General features: G+C 45.4%; 1 protein-coding gene across 6 annotated transcripts in view; it reads right to left on the reverse strand.

Moving 5' to 3' along the window:
* FUBP3 (far upstream element binding protein 3) overlaps positions 1-21,816 on the reverse strand; it is a 39,551-nt gene extending 17,735 nt beyond the window's left edge. For 3 of the 6 annotated variants that reach the window (XM_068211240.1, XM_068211239.1, XM_068211235.1), the window contains exons 1-8: positions 21,652-21,816; positions 14,297-14,402; positions 8,078-8,128; positions 7,571-7,604; positions 5,928-5,977; positions 4,337-4,408; positions 3,577-3,634; positions 837-999 (exon numbers count right to left, since the gene is read on the reverse strand). In XM_068211240.1, the coding sequence (XP_068067341.1) occupies positions 837-999; positions 3,577-3,634; positions 4,337-4,408; positions 5,928-5,977; positions 7,571-7,604; positions 8,078-8,128; positions 14,297-14,402; positions 21,652-21,744 (627 nt within the window). In that variant the 5' untranslated portion in view covers positions 21,745-21,816. The remainder of the gene's footprint in view (positions 1-836; positions 1,000-3,576; positions 3,635-4,336; positions 4,409-5,927; positions 5,978-7,570; positions 7,605-8,077; positions 8,129-14,296; positions 14,403-21,651) is intronic. The other 3 variants (XM_068211236.1, XM_068211238.1, XM_068211237.1) reach the window with 3 other exon arrangements.
* Between the last annotated feature and the right edge of the window lie 792 nt (positions 21,817-22,608).

Below are 22,608 nucleotides of genomic sequence, written 5' to 3' on the forward strand. Positions count from 1 at the left end.
AGCAATTTTCTAAGCAGAGTCCCTAAAACAAGGGACTAGATTTTGGTTACTAAACATTATGAAGGTCAAGCCAGCACCATTACAGAATGCACAAATTCAGGAACAGTCCCAGAGTGTAAAGGACTGCCAGAAACTACACTGCCCCTGAGGGTCTCAATTAGCTGAAATCCTTGCAAGAACAACCCCCTCCACCTCAACTACTGACTTTCCAGCCCTTTCCAAAATCTGTAGCTGTCTGTATGTAACAGTTAAGTGACCAGCCTCCAAACTATATGACAGAGGTCTAATAAGGGCACTCAAAACCCTTCCATTTTTGACCCTAGGTGTTTTGCTGTAACCCTCTATTCTTTAAAAACTCGTACCAGATGGAGGAATAAAGAACGTCCAGGAACACAGTTTATACATAACACAACACTTAATTAGAAAGGGGTGGGATGAGAAAAAAAGATGACATATGGCAGCTTTACCACAGATCAGCAACAAAAGAGAAGCAGAGCACTCTACAAGAGCATGGCTGGCATTAAAAATACTGCAGAGCAGAGCAGACATGGCCCTTCCTTGGCTACAGGGATCCCCTCCTAAACAGCACACACCAAGTGTTATCTACAGCACACGGGTTCCTGTCACAGTTCTGGCAAAACTCCACTACTTGTGTAGCTGGGGACACGCTGATTTTGTAACACAAGATTGGATTTGAGTCCAATCTCCGAAGGCAGAAGAGTGGTCCCTGCTGGAGAAGGTTAGAGCATTCAAGGCTCTCCATGTCAGCCTGTTCCAGTGGATCTAGAGAAGCTGCAGTAGGGAAGAGAGCCCTAAAGGAAATGCATCTTGCGCACCTGCAACTGTTTTATTGTTTCACCTCCTTTGCCGATGACTAGACCCACTTTGGATGCCGGGATCAAAATCTCCTGAATGGTACTGTTGCCATCAACATCGTTGTGAAAACCAGGTCCGTTCCGACAGCGATCTACAATCTGCCCCAGAAGCCGTTTTGCTTGTCTTTGGAAAAGAATCGAGGGAAACAACCATTAGACAACATTGCTCCACGTGACCAAGAGACCAGGAACCATCGGAATGGAGAGCGATCGGGGAGAGGAGAAGTGGAAAGATGGAGGAAACCATAGTCAGCACAATGTTTGCCCTTTTTTTTTTTTTAACTCTTTGATGTCTATTTTCCCCTATCATGATTACTTATAAGCAGTTTGATTTTTGAAGGGGAAGAGAAAAGGAAGAGCAGCAGCATGCTCTGACCTCTTAGGAAGTTAAGGACAATAGCTGAACTACAGCATTTGGGATGCTAACTTTTAATTAAGATGCTCTAGGTTTTACCTTTTCTAACACATATACAATAATAAAACTCAAGCTATGGTCTCCTTCTCAGTCAAGACAAAAAGACACACACTGCTCTGATACTAACACAGCCCATGGATTAACCATTCTCTGATCAGTCACAGGCAACTGCTTTGCTCTTCTCTACCTGCTCTTACCAGCAGCACCAGAACACTGTCCTAACACAGCCTCTGCTCCAAGCAGTAGGTGCTGAAGCTACACCACGAAGCAAGGCAGGGATATTGCAGCAGCCACCAGTGAAAGACTGGGTTCTTCTACTCCTGGTGAGAAGAGACACACAAAGAAGCATTTGGGAGATTAAAGATCCCTTCTCTAAAATCTTTAGCATGTCAGAGGTAACTGGCAGGGTTTCCTTTCATCTTGAAGACTCCTATACCAGCACATCCCATTCCTGCCCTTGTCCCACAACCCTTCTGAAAGCAGAAGAAATTCACTGGTTCCCTGTACAGACTAATGCAGCATCTTCCCCTCTCTCCACTTCACACCAAGCCATATCAGGCACCCTAAGGATGACTGACCTCTCTGGAGATTTGAAGAACCAGTACAAACTCATCCCTTCAAGCAGACATTCCCCCAAGGCAGCTCAGGGGGTGGTGCTCTGAGGCTGCACTCAGAGCAGAGCATTGCTTGTCCTTGACTTTCTCACAATGAAAGGGAAAAGGTGGAATTTCTGGAAGCCTGCTTCAAATGTTCTGGAAAAGTCTTAGGAGGTTTTCTTCATCGGCCTTCATACTTTGTGCAAAGTTCTTTTAGTGACAATATAGAGACCACAACAGTTAATACATAACATATTTCAGATGAGAAAGGGTCACTTGGAAATTAACCCTACTAGTTTGTCACTGGACATAACTAATGAAAACATTCCTCACAAAACCTTTCTCAATGAAGTCTGACACTTAGAATGGTTTCCTTACTTCATTTTCTTTTCCTACAAGTAGCCTGAAAAAACAAGTTCAAACAACCAATTTGTCAAGAATTTTACCACAAAAGTAAATTAAATTTCACTTAATTCCATGTCCATGTTCTGTTTTACAAATTCAATAGTCTCACTTTTAAGATTTACTCATATTTTATTTAAAGACAGCCTTGGACATGAGTACATTTAACTGCTTATTTCCGAACCACGAAGTCTTAACTACACCTCTCCCCCATTTTCCCACAACTGCATCTCATGAAGCATCCCAGCTTTTTACTATTTTGCTCTTGTTCTTAAATATCCTTTGCTAAAGGGAGAAAACCACTTCAATATCAGCAAGAATATACTGCCTGGCCTATGAGTTTGCCAATTATATTTATTTGGGCTCACTGCTTGCAGTATTATGGCAGAATAAGGAGATTTAAGTACCCTTAGATCTCTTTAGGAATGGAAGAATGATGAGTGTCTTCTCTTTAGAGAGACAGTCTTTGCACCAATGTATTTTCAAACGCAACTCAAAGATTTCCAGATGGATTTTAAAAAACCCACCTACCCAAAGGCTGGGGAGAGAAAGAGCAGCTCCATATGTTAAGTGTGTTCCTGTAAGCCTGAGGATCCTGGATCCAGTTCCAGCAGGAGGTCCTCAACTGGTTTGTGAGAGTCTCAAACTCAGCTCCTGGGAAGGGGGAGGGAGGAAACACTGTCCCTAAAGTTTCTATAGGTCTAAAGATAGAAATCCCTGCTGGCTGGCCACGTGTCTCTACCATGCAAGGAGCAGAATCATGACTTGGGTTCAGTCCTTTGCTTCTTGTTGGCAGCAGTGCAGAGACAAGCACCCAGTGGGCCTCATGCTGCTCTGCAACAACACCAACACCTCCAGGGAATCCTGGAGTGGCACCCACAGGCTTTGGAGGCCTCATGCAGCCCTTCTTCAGCTGGAAGGATGCTCATCTCAATAAGAGTAGGGAAGTGAAGGGGAGAAGAGAAATGCCCTTCAACAGCTTAGCTCAGTATCCTGGAAAGCTGCAGTTACTAAACTGCATCCTAGGCGCCCTAAGAGCAACCTCACCCTGAAGAGGGGAATTCCAAGGAAATTTCTGCAGAGGAGTCAAACTGCAAGTGGAAAAAACAGCCTCTGAGGTGCACAGTTTAAAGCATCAGACCAAGAGGTTCTATGCTCCAGAGACCCTCAAGTTTCTCTAGGCCAACATTTGCTGGTGTGGCTAATAACCAAGTAGCACCACTGACAGAGCACAGCATTAGGGAGAAGAGAAAGAAGGAAAAAGGAGAGAAATTAAATCAGAACTCACTCAATGCTCTCCGGTGTCCCAGTGAGTACACAGGGCCTCTCGGCCATCCCACCACTGTCTGCAAAGGAAACAAGGAGAAAACTTGTGATACATGGAATTAAAAATGTGGCAGCTATTTCAGTGACCATGAAGCACCAATGGAAGCACCACCCACCTGCACACACAGCATGCTAGAGAATTCAAAGACATCCAGGATCAACATATTTTAAGTGATTTACTGGATGTCTGCATTCTTTTAAAGCCTTCCCCACCAATTAAAGTGAGGGGGAAAACTCAGATAACATTGATTAACAGTTCCCTGCACAGGACTGCAGCACAGTCTTCCCCAAAGCAAACTGGCACCAAATGATCCCATTTGGACAAATGGTCTCATTTTTATGATGCAAAGCAAGCTGTATGGAGAGCTGCTGCCAAGCCTCCTGAAATGTCTGCTGCCATGAGCTGGAGCTGACCAGATCAGTCAGAGGCAAACCACAGAGCTGAACAAAGTGAGAAAACTCAACAGCTTCAGGACTAAGCACAACACTGATTCATTTACTCTGCAACCATCTGCTGGTTGGAGTCGGTTCCCTCACTGTTCCATTCCCCAAACCACCTCACCAACCTGTTTTCTACCCTGGTTGGGAGGTGGGTCCCACAACAGCTCTCTCATGGCTGCCTGTATCCACGTTAATGGTGTTAACACATCCTGAGCGTGGAAAGTGCCTGTCAACCCTTTGCCATTAAAACCTGTTCACCCATCAAACAAAGAGGGGCTTACCTGGAGCAATTTGAATTTTGCAGCCAGACTCTATCTGAATCCGTGAGATCTGTTCGCCTCCCCTGCCGATTACTGAAATGAGTTCAACAAGCATCAGAACAAACTGTTTTTCCTGGAAACTGCAGAACACCTTCCCCCTTTTACTCCACTGCAGCTTTCTATAAAGGAACAGTTTGACTCCAGGATTGCAGAAGAGGCATCCACAGCATGACCAAACTTATCATAGCAGAAAAACATTAAAATACTGCTAAACATTATTCTATTTGCTTGGAAAAACAAAACAAAAAAGCCTGTCTTGCACAGGAATGGAAAGAAATAAAACATGAAAGAAATAAGGCACTAGTGTGGGTGATGCTACGAGAGTAATTGAAGTACATCTTGTTCAGCCTGAACCAATAAGCCTGTTATCTGGGGTACTAAAAAAGGCAAAGACTTGTTTCTTTGTAATTCCTATTTTACTGCCATTTTTGAATGGACATGCTATTTGGCTGTCTGCACTCAGAACCACATCCTGAAACGCTCTATCAACCTCCAGGGAACACAAATATCCCTCTCCCTTAACTCTCAGAGTTGATACACTGCTGTTTCACAACAAGAAACCCAGAGCACAGACTGTGCCAATCACCATTCCTACCATTCCCAGACTGCAAAACCAGCAAAGCTGTCAAGTCACCCAGCTATTCCTGGCTCAGGATGCTCCCAAAGCAGCATCTCAGCTGTGGGGCTGCATCCCCCCGTACCCATCTGCCCCCTGACCCAGGGTGTGACACAGAGATGATGCCTGTGAGCTCCCCTCTCCCAGGGCCAACATCCTCCATGTGCAGCATGGAAATGAAGAGGTCTGGCAGGAGAGGAGGGAGCCTCTCCTCTGCAGGAATTTGACTTCCAGTCTTGCAGTGTCTTTAGAGTCGGGACAAAACTTGGCGCGCTATGGGGTAATTAGCACGGCCTGTTATTTTCCTCTTTACTCTCCATATATCAAATTGGAAGGGATACACAGAGACCCAGCAGTGGAAGAGTCTATGCAATCACTGCAGTAACACATCAGCAGGAGGTGCCATTGAAAGCCAGAGTAATGATCATTAAGAGGAAGAGAGAAATTAGGATCAAGCTTGAAAGAGAACAGCATCAGGAATGCAAATCTATGAAAAACTCTGGTCTCATTGTTTCCCTGCAGCAAATGTGTGAGGAATTTAAAACTCTGTTTAACTTGCCTTTGGTCAACTCATATTTTAACATTTAAATGTTGTTTTCCTTCCTCTCCTCTCACAGTTTTGCATACTCAAAGTAAAATGTTGCAATGGAGGGAAATAAATTCACTTTTGACTTGTTTATGCACTGTGCTATAGGAATTTAAAAGAGAAAAATCACTAAATTGCCCAGTAACTTGTACCAAACATTCTTGTTCTTATTACTGGTACACCAAGCTTTTCCATGAAGTTTGCATCTGGATTTTAAACACAGATCCTCTGTTCCCCATGAAGACAGCATTAAACAAGACTTATCCAAGGCTAATAAGCACAAAAACTTGTGTCAGAATCAATAGCATTCCTGCACAGGAAACACATCAAGAAGCATCAAAAGTACTTACTAAATCCAACCATTTTATCAGGCACTTTGAACTCTTCTGTTATTACAGCCCTAAAAAAAAAAAAAAAAAAAAAAAAAAAAAAAAAAAAAAAAAAAAAGAAGAAAACTCCATCAAAGTCATTACAAAGAACAATTTGGAAGAAACTACAGCCCTGCCACGGAGCCTGGGCTCAGCACAGGGGTTGTGCACACAAATAAAAGCATATCACTGTCAAAACTATTTGTTTTGGAAAGGACCTCTCATGGTCACACAATTCCTCCTATGCTGGATCCATTTCCAGTCTATCTCAGGTATCTTGAATGAAGCTGATGGAAGAAGCTCTTTCTGTCATTCTTGCTCCAGACAGATTTAACAAAAAAAGCACAAAGTGTCCTTATCATTGAGCCTGGACCTTCCAAGCAGCAGTGTCTCTCCAGTGCTTCTGGATATTCTCTTCCCAGAAGACACCAACCAAAGCCAGCCTTGACATGAAATCCCCCTTCTGATATTCACAGGTTTGGTGTTTTGGGACTCTTTTTTCACCTTCTTGTCCTTATAATTATTTTCCTTGGAATTAATAAAGACTGTCTTCAATTATCCTCTGAATTCTTATTATCTCAAGACTTTCATACCTATTGCTCTTTGGACATTTTCAATGTGTCTGCTTCAAAACAAATCACTCAAAGCAGTTTCCTAAGACCTGACCATAGTAAGTAGAAAGGAATTAACTTGCATTGTTCTTTGTTTAGCTTTTTATGTCTTGTAGAAAACACAACACCATGAACATGGAATTTCCACATATGCATTACAATTTGCTCAGCATCTCAAAAGCAATGAAACACCTGCACAGTGAGTTCAATGCAGATTTTGTAAGGAGGTATATTAAAATATTACCATTTTTTTTGCTTTAGATCAGTTAGGAAAGGTGTAAAATACACACTAGACTTGATTAGCTAAGTTGCAGATTAAGTACTAACACTGCCTACCCCTTTCTAGGATTCTCTAGAAGGACATTAGCTTTAACTTAACCATTAAAAATTTAAGGTTCTACAGCCTTCATATGCACATTGTTTGTGCTTTCTGCTGAGGCCCCAAACAGCTGGTTAGGATGGAAATGCACTACTATTCACCTTCAGGCTAATCCAGCTTTAGAAATGTTTTTCCCTTCAAAGCAACGCAGAAAACTCTCAAGAGCAGGATTTGAGAAAAACTGAGAATTTTACATTTTTATTGGCTGCTGAGACATGTCGGATGACAACTCATACTGCTTCAGTCTTCCCAAACCACCTTTGACAAAGGAGTCATCCCAGGTCATATTACACCAACAAAATAAATAACAACAACAACAACAGTAACATGTGTCTGATACTTCCACCTTTTACCAAAATGCCAGACCTTTTTTCACTTTTTCTGTCTTGCCCCTGCCAGGGCAGGGGAAGGGAAGGGAATTAATTTTTTTTGGTCATGCAGATTTGCAGAGACTAAATCCAAGTTTCACATCAACTCCTCTTTTTTCATCAGAACAAACAACCCAGGCTGTAGAAAACCCAAGCTGACAGTTTTTCCACATTCTCAACCTCTGACTTCCTAACACTACTACAGATGGTGGATCAATAAACAATTAGAATTGATCAATAAATAATAAAACATAACCCACTGCTTACCTTTGATGTACCAAGGCCCCTAACTGGTTACCTACTGTGGCAGAGAGAGAAAAAAGGGAAAAAAATCAAAGCATTAGCACGGATAAACTAACTTCATCCCTATAGAAAAAGTTCTTACCGTTTCATCAAAAAAGAAAGAAAAGCAAAACAGTAATTTAGGTTCAGTGGCTGAAATGAATGCGTTATGTGCTACAAAACAGGAGGGGATTTCTTGATCAACACACACCACAGCCCAGTGTCCAGCTGAACACAGGATAGGGAATTGATCCGTGTCTCCCCATGCTGAGAGTCATGGGAGAAAATCCTGCCTGCCCAAATCCAAATCCCTGCAACTAACCTTCCCCCCTTCCCAAATTAAGCCCAAAGTAGTAAAAAAAGGGAAAAGGGGGGAGGGAGGAGGAGGGAGAGAAATCTGAAGGAGACCAGTGTGTATTAATAAACAAGAATAAAAGCCAAGCAGCCTCAGAGATTCCCTCAGTCCAAGCATTAGACACCGCTGGCACATACTTCTCTCTGTGTCTCTGATCTGTGCTCCATGGAGCCCACTTACACGGAGACCTGTTAAAGGAATAGGGCTGTTAAGTAACCTCGTGGCACCCAAAGTGTTTCAACTCAACAAAACACATGTTCTTGAACACATTCCAGGCATTTCTGCCATGCTAGCTGGTGGTTCATCTATGATTAGCAATTATCTCCCTACTGACAACCCTGAGACAGACTTCTCCCCCCAGCCCCAACAGATCAGATCTTTCTTCCAAATGTTAATGGGGAAAATATCATTAGACCAACTCATGCAAAGTAGGAACACGAGCCCTGCTGGGCTTCCTACTGGACTTTGCCTGCAGCAAACCAGCTAAAAACCAGACCATTTGGTGCTAACAACCAGTTGAAAGATTATATTGCATGCCTGGAGGGCACAGAACAAAACAAATGAAACTGGCCAACATGTGAGCTGTGATAATAAAGATGCTGTTTCAAACTACCTTGCAGCAAGCTGCACATTCTTTGACCTGAAATAAATTGGCAATCAGCTGGCAGGGATAGAAAGTGGATGCATCCCACACTCTCTAAATCTGGAAGAAAAATGCATCAAGCTTGTGCCCAAAACACTTTACTGAAAGAATACAGACAAAGAGAGTCAATAGTGTATTTCTGCTGTCAATACCTCTATGATAGTTCAGGACCAAAATATTGACAATGTATCTATTTTATTACTCTCTCCAGCTCAGTGATAAGACAACTGCTGTGTTAATTGACTCACTTAGATTTGTCTTTGCATATTCTCACCCTGAATATGAAAAGCTCTAATTTGATAATTGTGAATTTTGCAGTTGAAAATGATGGTGATGTAATGGGAAATATTTGCTCTGGCTGATAAGCTCCTACCACAGAGCTGAGCCAATACAACCAAACTCAGAATATTTCAACTCCACGCAGTAGGTCTGGTGGTATTGGTGTAGTGTGGGGTTGCCACAGCCAAGGCCACTCATTATCAAGATGCCAGAAAGAGTGGTTTTAACTCGGCAAAGCCTGTATTTAAATCTCTACTTCGCATTTCAATTCACCAGAACAGCTCTCTTAGCAATCTGTTCCGCTGCGGCCGCTGCCCACAAATTATGAGACAGATACATATCCTATAATCAACTCCCCAAGTTCACACAAGGAAGGGAAGAGCCTTCATTTTGTAACACAATCCTACACTTGAAAAAGTCAGCTTCTGAAGGGAAACCTGTGCGAGCACAGGAAGTTAAACCAGTCAGGGAATTAATGCTTTAGATGCAGGTAGCAGTGTCTCTCCAACCCATTCTGAGTTGCAGAATCCAAACAGAGTAAGCCATTCACCCCACAGGGAGGTATCAGCATTAATGAACGTTTATTGTACAAATTAGTATGGAAAAATTATGCCACAATAATTTATGTGAGAGACCATTCCTTCTGCAGTTCACAGGTAACTTCTCAAAAAACTGAGATTGAAGGCAAATGGAGAGAAATGGAAATTATTTACTTCAAGTCAGTTATGATTTCTCTCTGTTTTGGGGGGGAAAATGATGTGGCTCCCAGTGCCAACAACCTAAAGGTCCATTCCTTCTCCAACATGTCCATTTTTCTCTGAAAAACAGGGACTAATAGAGAGGCAGGGCCGGGGCAGCCACAATACTGAAAGCTGATGCACCATTCCACTGTCTACCTTCACACCAAGGAGGGGGCTGAACTCTGACAAGCCACATACATATTTTCCCCTTTTACATCTATTCAGTACAATTTAACTGTAACTGCAGTCATTTTACTGCAAATAAGGAAAAATACTGAATAAAATCAGCACAATTCCCTATTAATGGCACCTGCTGGTTGATAACTCTTCATTCTGCTTTACGCTTCACCTTAACTGAATTCTACCTAACAGACACTCAAAACAAATGTGGATTTTTCTTCCACCCCACAAAACAGAGCAGTGCCTCCCACTAAATTAATGTGCATGATAGGAATATACAATCGCTTCAGGAATGTCTTCATGGCTAGAATAAAATCAGAGCGACACATCCCCTTGAGAGCAGTGGAACAGGGCTGCTTTTCATACTTAAGAGTCAAAATGGGATCATCATAAATTTTAGAAAGCTACAAAGATTGTTACCCTAATTCTCCATCATTACATATTGAGAGATTTTTCTTGACTTAAATAGTCAAACCCTAATAATTTTTGTGTGTGACTTCACTGCAAATCTTTGGAGGTTTTCCCCCCTCCCTTAAATCACCTTATTTAAAAAAGTGGCCACCTGTAAAGTTACAATTTTGAAGAATAGTGGCATTTTGTGTATTAAACAAAATATTTTGCCAAGAGATCTGGATTTTGCCCTGGTCCTACTGCTGCAGATGTGTCAGCATCAGTACTGACTTTCATCAGCAGTAAGACAGGGATCTAATTCCCTTCTGCCCATCACTATTTTCATTGAAAACACATTGGAGGAAAAGAATAAAGTACTCTGTACAGAAGGATCATGTCGTGTTTGAGCCCTTGGTTCTACTACAATCAAATTTTATTAACAGAACAGGTCGTCTTCAGATCTGGATGTACCACAGGAGCTTCATGAGGAGAGGGAAGTGGAGAGAGGGGGATGTGAGGCTTCTTCATGGTCTCTCACCTTTGTTTTCCCAGACTCAAAGGGTGCCCCAGCCTTCAGCTGTAATGCTGCTGCTTAATCCTATGGATCTCACAGGACACTCCTTTAAAGGAGCCCAAAGCAGGGCAAACAAAGGGGAATGTTCTGTCCGTCAGTCTCTTTGCAGCAGACTAGATCCCTCCTTCCTTTGAACAAAAGGAGGCTGCTTCTTTAATGGTTATTTAGCATTAAACAAACTTATTAATCTGTGCTGATAATTAGAGGGACCTTTTAATTAGAATAGAGGCCAGGGGCAGCAGTTGGCCCTTAACAGGTGGGCTGGGGTCTGTCCTCAGCAGCAGCCACAGGCAAGATGCCACCAGGTCTCTCTGCAGTTCAGACTCACCTGTCCCCAGAGCTCCCCTTCACTTAGAAACGTTAACCCCTGCAAATGGCCACAGAAATGCCAGCTGTCACTTCCCAGGAGCAGTACAAATAAACCTAATCTGTTCCCTGCACTACAGCTGTTTTCAGGATTACTTTCAAGTTGTTTCCAGAAAGGGGGGAAGAAAGAAGCCAGGGAAAAGAGAAATAATCGGTCTCCAGCTCCATCTGACACCAATGAGCCAGGTTTCCAGGGTTGATCCTGCTGCTCCTCAGTTCAGATGAGGGTTATGTTAAGGGAAGTGCAAAAAAGCACGCACGCATCCTGGATTCCGACACTATGATAAATCTGTTTTTCCTGGAAATGCTTGAAAAGCAGCTGAATTTGTTTTGATCAACACACTGACACCTGCCTTAAGACCACTTCCTCAGCTGGCATCAGGCAGCCACAGCAGCAGCTGTTTACAAAAACAGATGGGAAGAATGAGATTGTCCTGAAAGACAGACAGTTCTCCTGTCACCTTAAATACTTCCTCTGGAGACAATTTTTTCAGCAGTATTAGGAACAGTGATAATTTCCCAAGAGCTGCATGGGGATAAGGAAGAGTGAGACCTGCACTCAGCTGTGAGCATGCAGTGTACAGGGAAATTTCCCACCAGATTTGTTTCCAACCCATCCAGAGCAGGAGAATGTATCCTAATCCACTATAAAACGCACAATAACATTTCTAGAGCATGTGTAACAACATAATCACTTTTTGACAACAACATCTCCAAACTGTGCTTCCCAGACAAGCAAAAAATAGAGAGAAGTGTGGGCATGAAATTCCAACACCATTTGTTTCCAGCTAACAGAGAACTAAAAAAAAAATCATCCAAATAGAAGCCCTTTCCTAATTTAAGTGTCCTATTAAAAACAACTTTCTTCTTCCAGAAGTTTAAAGCTAAAGCTTCATTACAGACATTTAACTACATGGCAGCAAGAACAGGTAGTCCAAGACTAAGATATGGATCACACCACAAAGAGATACAGAGCAAGAAGCACACACAGCTTCAGGAGTTGCTTTGCCAGGCTGCAGGTAAAGAACAGCACAGGAGGATCCCACATGTAGGGGAGAACTCATTACACAGCTGCATCTCAGTACAGGACTTACTAATACCATTAGAAATAAAATCCAACATGACCCAAGCTGAAAGAAGTGCTACAACCCTTATCCCTACCCTGACAATTCCTACTTCTTTGTCAAATTCCAGCCCTTTAAAATATTACTTCTGTCATTTCTCTTCTCCTCAAAGACCTCACAGACCAGATTTCTGGGAGGGGAGTTGGACAAAGTTGTGGTGTTATATTTTCGTTAAATGGTATGCTCTGTGTCACCGAAACGCGCCGCTACACAAAGTTATATACAGATGTGTATGAACAACCCAAGGGCAAACAGCATTGGAGCTAGTTTAAAAACAATTACAAACAAGGTCCAGTGCTGAGGACAGGGTGAGCAGAACAACTGCTGATCCAGGAGTCAGGAACAGCCACTCTGGGAGGCTCTCCCAGGAACAACACCCACTCCATGGAGTTATCTACACAAGATACCAGCACTAATGCACTTTTCCAGCCCAGACTGCTACTGTATTGACACGGTCTGTGTCAACACAAACAAGGCTCACCAAGTTCTAGGGCTTGTCAGTACAAGTTTAAGCACAAAGTCCAACCTGTCACTAAAGCACTACGACCAATTCACGTGTTACGAGTTCCTAAAACCCATTTTGTCAAGCGGTCAGATCTCCAGTTCAGTCTGATGAATCAATGAAAAACACAGGCAGGACAAATGCTGTGAATGACTGGTTCCCAGAAGGCTATTTTTATTCCTTTTCACACACAGCCACGTCCCTAAGCTCAGAGCTGTTCAGCATTCCCCAACACTGCCCAGCACCTTTGCCTGCAGAACCAGTCCACACCAGCAATGCCAGACCTCTGGCTTCTCAACAAAAGGATGCTCCAGTCCAAGATACAAAGTGTGGAGGCTCAGCCAGATAAATCCTTTCTCTGCTGAAACCCCAAACCAAAGGAGCAGCAGCAACCTGTTGCTCAAATAGAGCAGAGAACAGAAGTGGGTGGTGGCATGTGTTCAGAAAACAGTAACCTTAGCAAGCCAGAGGCTCCACATGAAAGAAACTTCTCCCCATGCACCAGCATGTTTTTTTCAGACTGAGGAGCAGACGTGCAGTTATTTTCAGCCTTTGTATCAGACAGAAAAAAATTATTTTCAAAATGAAGTGCTAGGCAGCAGGCTGGCTTATCTCCTCAGTACTCCTGAACATATTCATGGGGGAAGAGAATCACCCTGCAGGGCTACGAGTGTCCGGAAAAATACCAGAGGAAATAGCAAAAAGGAAGACATAGCCATGCTTTTTATTTCTTCACAAGAAAAGGTGAGCTCTTTGCATCTATCGAGCAGCAGATAATACAGTTTAAACACTTGTAACAATGCATATAAGATTTAAAACCTAAAAAACACTTGTTCTAACATTTCTGTTGCTCCCACCAAACGTAAGAAACTAGTGGCTTATTTTATAATTCTAACAATTCATACAATATTGACTTATGACAGTTACCAGTTATGGTCCATGCAATAAACTATCCTTTGGCTACAGCCGATTTTAAATTCTTCAGAGATTTTAGAATTTTCATTTAATAATGGAGAAAGCAAAGCTAAATACTGGAAGTTTCCTTCCAACTTGCATCATCTTACATAAATACCTTTTCTCCTTAAAATTCAAGTAAAAAGCAACCAGAACTTGACAGCAACTCAGCTCCTGGGCTGTGTTGGAAACAGATGGAAAGGAACACTTGTAATACTGTCCCTACACATTACCTGCTCTCAGAAAATAAATGCCATCAGGGAAGAACATGTACTGTGTATGGCTGGTGCTCTATATGTGGGCTCCAGAACAGGCCCAATTAACAAATCCTCCTCCCTCCCTCAACTACCACAGACCAAAGATTTAAATGACACAGTTTGTTTGCTGATTCCCAAAGGTCACAAACTAACAAAGAATTGCTTCACATTAATACTAATGCCTAAGAACACTGTGCAAGCTAGGTGAGAGTCAACAGCACAGGGCATCGTGTATAAAATGTCTATACACAGAAAGCTGCATTTTCCATCCTTAAAACAGACAACTGCCTCCATAGATGAATTTCAGGAGCTGCATCCACAAGACTGACTAATCACAGCCAGCTTACCTCCATCATCCAGGGGCCGTTTCTGCACTCCATAACCGTAGACTGACGGGTCCACGAGTGTTGTAGAATTATTCAAGTGAGGAATATCTCCAATTTTAGCAGCAATCTATAAAAAGGGGATAAAAGCATTATCAGCCACCACCACAACTAAACAAGTTGTGTTTTTTCAAGTAAAAACCACAACTTTGGTTTTGTTTCTCCAAGTAAAGCATTGACCCCAGGCCAATCTTCTCTCAGGTGTTTACTATACAGGTGGATTTGTAACAAGGTGCTTCATTTGTAAAGCAAACAATTTTCTGCTTGCTTTTAATATTTGCTTAATTAAGACCACATTCACCCAGTTCCTCTTCCTGATCATAAGTAGCCCTGGAACATTATATTCAGGATTATTTGCTCGATGGACAGCTGACAAGCTAAATCTTGCTAAGAGGAGGGTTCAAACTAACCCACCAACTTTGTCCTGGAGAAGCTGTCACCACCAGAGCTGTGTGGGAGGACATGTGCTTCCTACTGCATCCATGCAGATCCAGACACACAGAAATGCACAGTCACACATCCATGGGGGAGCAGAGGGAGAGAGTGGAAACACACAGCACAAGGACAGGTTTAGGGAACTCCCTGTCAAAGAGACTGGATCACTCTTGTTTACTGAGTGAGGAATAAGCCAGTGGGCAAACTATCAGTCCAGAACTAGTTTCCATTTCCTGCAGTGGTCAGTACAGCACAAACACAACTAATGCTGTCTGTGCCTCTGCTTCCAAGCCTTCCAGAGGGGAAACTGCCATTCCCTGCTGAGCCAGGATACAAGGAGTTTATTCAGAGGAAAGAGGAGACAGTCAGGTATCACAGTAAGGGGACTAAGGTAAGCAAATAAACTGACACACACATCTAAACATCACTTAATACAAGTGAAAAGTTAAGATCATCTCTAGTGACATTTGGGGGACAGCTGTACAGGTGGGTGCTGACAGCAAAAGCTCTTCTAGCTGCTCTCTGAGCTGAGAAATCCACCCTAGAAACACCCAGGTGCATCCCCTAGGTGATGCACCTCAGTTACACCCTCCCAGGACAGGCAAACTGCAGTCTCACAGCTCCCTTTGCCTACATAAAGTATTTTGCTGTAATAAACAAGCACAGAACAAAGCAGTTACAGAACAATTAAAGTACACTGTATGCTACAACACTTGCTGCCTTTTCCAGCAAAAATAAAATAATTTAATAAAATCTTTACCAAGAGACTGATCAGGAACAGGAGCAGATGAAAGAGCATTTTACACAGATATGATTTAATGACCAATACATCTAAAGACTTCTAAAATTTGCATTTCACTGCAACAGAAAGACATCTACAGCAGCTCTGGTTGTTGACACTATCTTCTGCTGCAGCGAAACAAACAACTGCCCAAGATGCAGAACCACAGGGTACTGGAAAAAAGCTATTTGAAATAATATTCAAAGACTGAGGGCACTGCTTTTAGAAAGAGAACAGGAAACATTTTGTTCAATGCCTTCCAAGAAAAGGGCCCCAAGTTTGGACCATTTTCTCCTTATAGTCCATTCTGTCCTGTCTCCTTTTAGAAAGTCAGAAAGTTTGTTGTGTCAGAAATGTCAGAGCTAGAGAATAAAATCTTCCACTGGTACCAGCTGCAATCCTGTAGTGAAGCTTTCATGCCAAGCATTTTGTACATCAACATCTCCAATAAGTCCCCAGACAGCTGGTTCAGAAGGCATTAACACACCTTGTCCTCTCCAGGAGGAAGGGCCAGGTGATGCTTTACTCTTTTGTTAAATGTTGTACTGCATCCATGGATTCAGCCCTTTGCCCTTTCCCCTCATGTTTGGGATGGAGAGAATTTTAATGAAATACAAAGAGCAGGAATGTTTTCTGACTACTTCAATGCTGAAATATAAATTTGAAAATATATTGTACAGTAATCTATTGACAGCTTTCATATAGTAACTTACAACATAGACCAAAAGGAACAGTGTCAGGTCTCACACACCCTGACATATTTTGGGACATTTGATTTCAACACCCCCTTCAAGAACTCTCTCTGTCAGTAGTTATTTACCATGACTTATAAGATATGGATGACCCTTTAGAGGTAAAATCACTCAGCACACACTCCAGGAAAAGAAAAAAAAAACAGTCTGTGGATAGCAGAAGCTGGCTTAGGGAAGGAAGGCAGCCTGAAGTACAAAGGTGTTCAGGACCAGCCTGCTGGCATCAAAGCTGTCTACCCCCACCTCAGGGGAGCTTTGTGAACCCCTACTCACACTGAGCACACAATGATCACCCTGGCACAGCATCCTCCAAGTAAAGGGCAAAGCAAGAGTGTTAAAGCAATTTTTACATTATCAGCTTTTAGGATATTTTCCTTCCCCCATCCTCCTTTATTTAAACTTGTATCCTTATCTCTAAAGCCTCCCAGCTGCCACTGGATTACAGGCAGACAATGGTGCCACCTCACCACAGCAGGAAAATACACCCTGCAAAATGAAGAGCTGAGCTTTTAAAGTAGATGTAGCAGCTAAAAGACATTTTAACATCTCATGTTCAAATGGGAAGCTCAGTTTTTATGACAGGTTCAGCAGGAAGGTAAGCACAAAAATTAGGACATGGCAAAAGCAAGCAGACCTAGCCCTTATCTGCCTCAATGACCTTGAGTAATGTACTGCTGTTAGCCACTGCTTTTGTCCTGCTCTATGTCAGCCTTAGGTTTTTTTCCTCCTTTTTTCTTCCCCTTAAACCCAATGCATCCATTTTATCCAGCTCTGAAATACACGGGGGGAAAAGCATCACTGTTTCTGCACCTAAATTCCCCAAATAAAGCTCTCCAACAAAGACTTTAAAGGACAACACAAATCCCAGCTGCAAATTGCACTGATAAAGCCAAGAAAAACAAATTAATCCAAGAAATTGTGTGGGAGATACAAGCTTTCCTATACCTTGCACTTCTGTTCTCCTATACATTTAACAGCCAGAAAAATGACAATACAAAATACAGAATAATACAAAACCACTTCTAAATATGAAGCGTCTTTGCTAGGCACACTCAAACACCAATATCTGCAGAATTCAGCTTTCAAGAGAACAGGCCCAGCTTCTAGGAAAAACCTCTCCATGGTGCCCTGCAAAGAACAGCAACAGATAAAATCACCAATTCTAGGTATTAACAGGATAAAAAACCCAATAAGGCACTGTCATCTGACCTTTCAGACTATTCTGGTCCTTGTGCTGCTCCTCCCATTCACTCAGCAGAACACTTGAGTTGGGGTGACAGACATTTCTCCAGAGTTCTGCAGAAAGCAGTGAAACCATCCACAGCCATTTAAACTTTATGTCACAGGTGGTTTTCCTAAATACCAGAGTAATTGGCAAAGCCTAAATTTATCTGAGGATGACCTGAAAAAGGACTCTGCAAGGGGGTAAAGAAAAGTTTGTCCAAGACCCCTCCATTACCACGGAAATTAAAGTTAGAGCCTGATAGAGAGGGATTTCAAACACAGCCTGTTGACTCCCAGTCAGTCTCAGGATATTCCCCATTTTCGAGGTAGCCAGGATGGCACATCACAGGCTCACCAAGCCTCAGCCTCTCCTCTCCAGAGCATTCCCAGAACCCCCAGCAAGACACTTTGGTCAATAAGAACAAAACTTAAGGATGGTCAGAGAAATTCACTTTAGTCCAAAGTACAAGCAGCTCTGCTTATTTTCTGATCTCACTATTCAAAAGGGGGGCAAACATTCTCTCTCTCCCCCCAAAATGCCACAAAAAAGCCAGCCTGAGAGCAGCTGCACAGATCTGTCCCCACCTAAGAGCCACCAATCCACTTGAGAATGGTGCAGAAGATGCAGGACAGAGCAAATGAAAGTCCCAGCAGAGCCTTGAAAAAGTAATTATTCATAAATCCCAAATATTTCAGAGTCCAGAAAAAAATCCAGGCAAGTCCAGCACAAATGCTGAAAGCAATGCAAGGCAACTTCTTTCAAATATATTCCAGGTTTCTATTTTATATTCCATAATCATCTCACATCCCAGTGGCTCTGAGGAATGCAGCTACTTTCCTTTACTCAGGGAAGTCTTCCTTGTCCTGAAGTTATGTCCTTGTTTAGATATTCAGAAGCAAGCACTGTATTCCACAACCTGATTGTAATGTTGTGGCTCTCATGAGAACTGAACTTTGTAAATTTGATTACTGGTCTTATATGTGACACAAAACCTTGAGAGACTCAAACATCAAGCTAGGGATGACCAAACCATAAATACCAAGGCTGAATTTCTTTCCTCTGCTCCCTCATTCCCTTAGAGCAAAAGGAATAATCCAAAAAGGCCAAAACCAGAACAAAAGCTGTACCAGATCACAGACAATGAGGTGCACCAGCTCAGACAAATGCAACACCCTTGGTGAAAGCTGTGCCATCACCTCCAGAGAAATATTAGGTGTAGCTGCCTTTTCATTTTCCCCTGATTCTCAGCCAGGAAGTTCCATCACAGATTGCTTGGGTGGTGAGGCAAACATCCATCACCTGAGCATCGAAGAGCATTTTCAGTAACATTTGGCAACGAGTCACTAGTGACAATCTAGTTCTGTGCAAGAGAAGACCACCTGCTCTCTTACCCAGCCTCTACAGGAATCGATTAAATCAAGTACTTTCACAGGGGAAGGAAACATTTTAGCCCTCCACCAGCTCTTTTCATCCCACAAACACTAACAGAAAAAAATAATATTCAACAGGCAGCAAACAACTCACTGCACAAAAATGTAGGGCACTGCTCTCCCACAAACACGTGCAGAGCCCACATTTCCCAATGCACTTGTTTCCAGGGTGAGAGACAGCCAGAAGGTTGCTGCTGGAATCTTCCAGTTTTAGGCTCACGGAAACCCAGCACGTACAGAATAATTGCAGCAAGCATAATGAACTTAAGAACAGCAAAAGCAAGTAAGTGACCACAGCCAGGGCACAGAATTATTTACTATTTATTATTCCATCTCCCTCATGCATGGGTGGGGGCCTCACAGACTCCCCCTACAAACATGATGACAGCTCCAGTTCAGATCCGTTTGCAGTTTGTGCTGTGTTTGAGCCCAGGATGCTCTGAGGCATCACCCTTTATCCTGCTACTGATCACCAGTGGTGTACACAGAGAAGGGTTAAGCACAGAAGGGTTTGGGGTGGAAGGGACCTCAAAGACCATCCAGTTCCACCTGAGGGTCACCTTCCACCATCCCAGGTTGCTCCAAGCCTTGTCCAACCTGGCCTTGGACACTTCCAGGGATGGGGCAGCCACAGCTTCTCTGGGCAAGCTGTGCCAGGGCCTCACCACTCCTACAAGGAAGAATTTTTCCCTAACACCTAACCTAAACATCCCCTCTTTCAGTTTGAACCCATTCTCCCTTGTCCTGTCACTACAGTTCCTGATGGAAGAGTCCAGTGCCTCTCCAGCTTCCCTGCAGCCCCTTCAGATCCCAGAAGATGCTGTGGTGTCCCCATTCAACCTTCTCTTCTCCAGGCTGAACAGCCCCAGCTCCTTCAGTCTGGCTCCATAGGGCAGGTGCTCCAGACCCCTGATCAACTTCATGGCCTCTTCTGGACTTGAAACACTCACAAAATAATTTCAACAACCTGCACTTCAACAGCAAATCATTATTTTCTTTAACATAAATGGGTTATTCAACTGCTAACAGGTGGCAGCATTATCAGATATTTAAATAAGATGTTTCTGCAAGGAGAGGCCTTCAGTAAGATAGAATCAGGTCAAGACAAGCACAGCTGCAGCACCTCTCAATTGAACTGCATCAAGCACAAAACCCTGTCTGGGTGCTCAGACACCACATTACCAGGACAGGGCACTTTCCCAGTGACTGAAAGAGGCAAGGCCTGGCTCGCCCTGGAGCAGCTCACACCTGAGCAGCCTGTGCTGAGGAGGAAATGAATGGCCCCAGAGCAGGTCCTGGTGTCCTGGGAGGTGCAGGGTGTGGATCTACACCACCAGGTGCCTCTGTGCAGGTCACTGCAGGCTGCACAGAACAGGGACTGGCTGCCACACTGATTGCCAGGTGAGCTGAGAGTGAGGGGAGAGCACCTCAGTTCCACTACGGAGAGCACTTGAGAGGTCTTAGGGTCCAGCTTAGTTTCCTCAGAAGCTTGTCAGTGAAAGGACAAGGCTGGGCAACAGAAGGGGATTTCTCCCACCTGGCCTGTAAAACTGGAGAGAATAAAGTCAGAGCCTTTGAGCACCTGGTGGGCTCTGGTCCTGGCACTCAGCTGTGTTACAGCTCCTTAATGTGCATTCACCAAGCACAAGTACAACTTGCTCAGAGATGAAACAAACACCTGAGACAGACCTGCAACAGGAGATGTGAAGAACAGCCACAGCATCCGTGCTGTGAGCAGCAGCTTCTTGTTGTGCAGCCACTTTCCACAAACCAAGGAGCACACAAACACCTGGAATATCCTGTACTGAAGGCAAGGGTGTTGATTCCTGCAGGGCTGGGCACTTTCACTGAAACCTCCCATTTCAGCACTGTGCGAACACATGGATTCCTCTGGGGAGCACCTCGCTCCCCCCTCCTTCTCTCCCTGGAGAGAATGCCAAGCTCCTGCTCTAACAAGGTCCATATTCACAGAATCAATTGGCTTGGAAAAGACCTCTGAGGCCATGGAGTCCAACCCGTGACTGATCACCACCTTGTCAATCAGAGGATGGCACTGAGTACCACACCCAGGGTTCCCTTAAACACCCCCAGGGATGGGTACTCCACCAGCCGCAGGGCAGCCCATTCCGATGTCCAATTACCCTTTCTGTGAAGGAATTCCACCCAGTGTCCAACCTAAACCTCCCCTGGCATAGCTTAAGACTGAGCGCCCTTGTCCTGTCGCTGGTTGCCTGGGAGACGACTCCGACCCGCACCTGGGGCCAGCCTCCTTTCAGAGAGCTGTACACTGAGACAGTCCCCCCCGAGCCTCCTCTTCTCCGGGCTGAGTGGCCCCAGCTCCCTCCGCCGCTCTTCTCGGGACACACACCCCAGACCCTTCCCCAGCTTCGCTGCCGACCTCTGGCCGAGCTGTGGCTCAGCACCGTGTGAAACCCGCACCAGCACCGGCTCACCCCCAGCCACTGCCCGGGCCGGAGCCTGCGGGCCGCCCCTCCCGCACAGCAGCGCTGCTGCCCTGTCACCAACCACGGCCGCGACTGTCAGAGTCCCGCCGCCCCCTCAGGCACTGCCCCGGGGCTCCGCTCTCCCGGCAGAGGGGCAGCGGGGCCGCGGCCGTGCCCCGCCTCCGCTCCGCGGCCTAGCGGCGCCCCGCGGCCTCATCCCGCCCGCCCCCGGCCCGCCGGCCGGCGCCTCACCTGCCGGGCACGGTGCAGAGCGTCCACGAAACCCTCGGGCTTGATCCCCACGGGCGCCGCGCTCTGGCTCTGCCCCTGCGCCAGCTCCGCCATGGCCCGCGCCCGTCCCGCCGCTCCGCCCGGGGCCCGCGCCCGGAAAGGGAAGGAGCCCCCCGCTTCCGCCGGAAGTGCGCCGGGGGGGCGGGGCCGGGGGGGGCTCGCGCCGCGGGGCGGGACCGCTCGCGCGCCGTGGGGTGGGGATGGGGGCGATGGGCGGGGCCAGGACAGGCCACGCCCCCAGGGACCCCGCCCTCGGGACGGGCCCGGGGACACGGCGGGGACACGGCGGGGACACGGCGGGGACACGGCGGGGACACGGCGGGAACACGGCGGGGACACGGCGGGAACACGGCGGGGACGCGGCGGGGACACGGCGGGGACGCGGCGGGGACACGGCGGGCACCGGCAGCGCCGCTGCCCCGGACCCTGCTCTGCCCCTGCCACCCCCTCCCCGCCTGTGCCAGCCCGGCCCAGCCCGTCCCCGCCTGTGACATCCCGTTCCTGACCGTGCCATCCCATCCCCGCCTGTGACATCCCGTTCCTGACCGTGCCATCCCATCCCCGCCTGTGACATCCCGTTCCTGACCGTGCCATCCCATCCCCGCCTGTGACATCCCGTTCCTGACCGTGCCATCCCATCCCCGCCTGTGACATCCCGTTCCTGACCGTGCCATCCCATCCCCGCCTGTGACATCCCCTTCCTGACCGTGCCATCCCATCCCTGGCCCTACCCGTGCCATTCCATCCCTACCTCTGGCCATCCTCTACCAGCTCATGCAATCCTCTCTGTGCCATCCCATCCCTGCCCGTGCCATCCCATCCCTGCCCGTGCCATCCCATGCCAGGCTGTGCCATCCCCTCCATCCCTACTGTGGTGTCCCACCAGAACCCTCACTTAACCCTTCCCTGGAACACCTC

This window comes from Anomalospiza imberbis, chromosome 21 (genome assembly GCF_031753505.1).
Source record: "Anomalospiza imberbis isolate Cuckoo-Finch-1a 21T00152 chromosome 21, ASM3175350v1, whole genome shotgun sequence".
Classification (NCBI taxonomy): Eukaryota; Metazoa; Chordata; class Aves; order Passeriformes; family Viduidae; genus Anomalospiza; species Anomalospiza imberbis.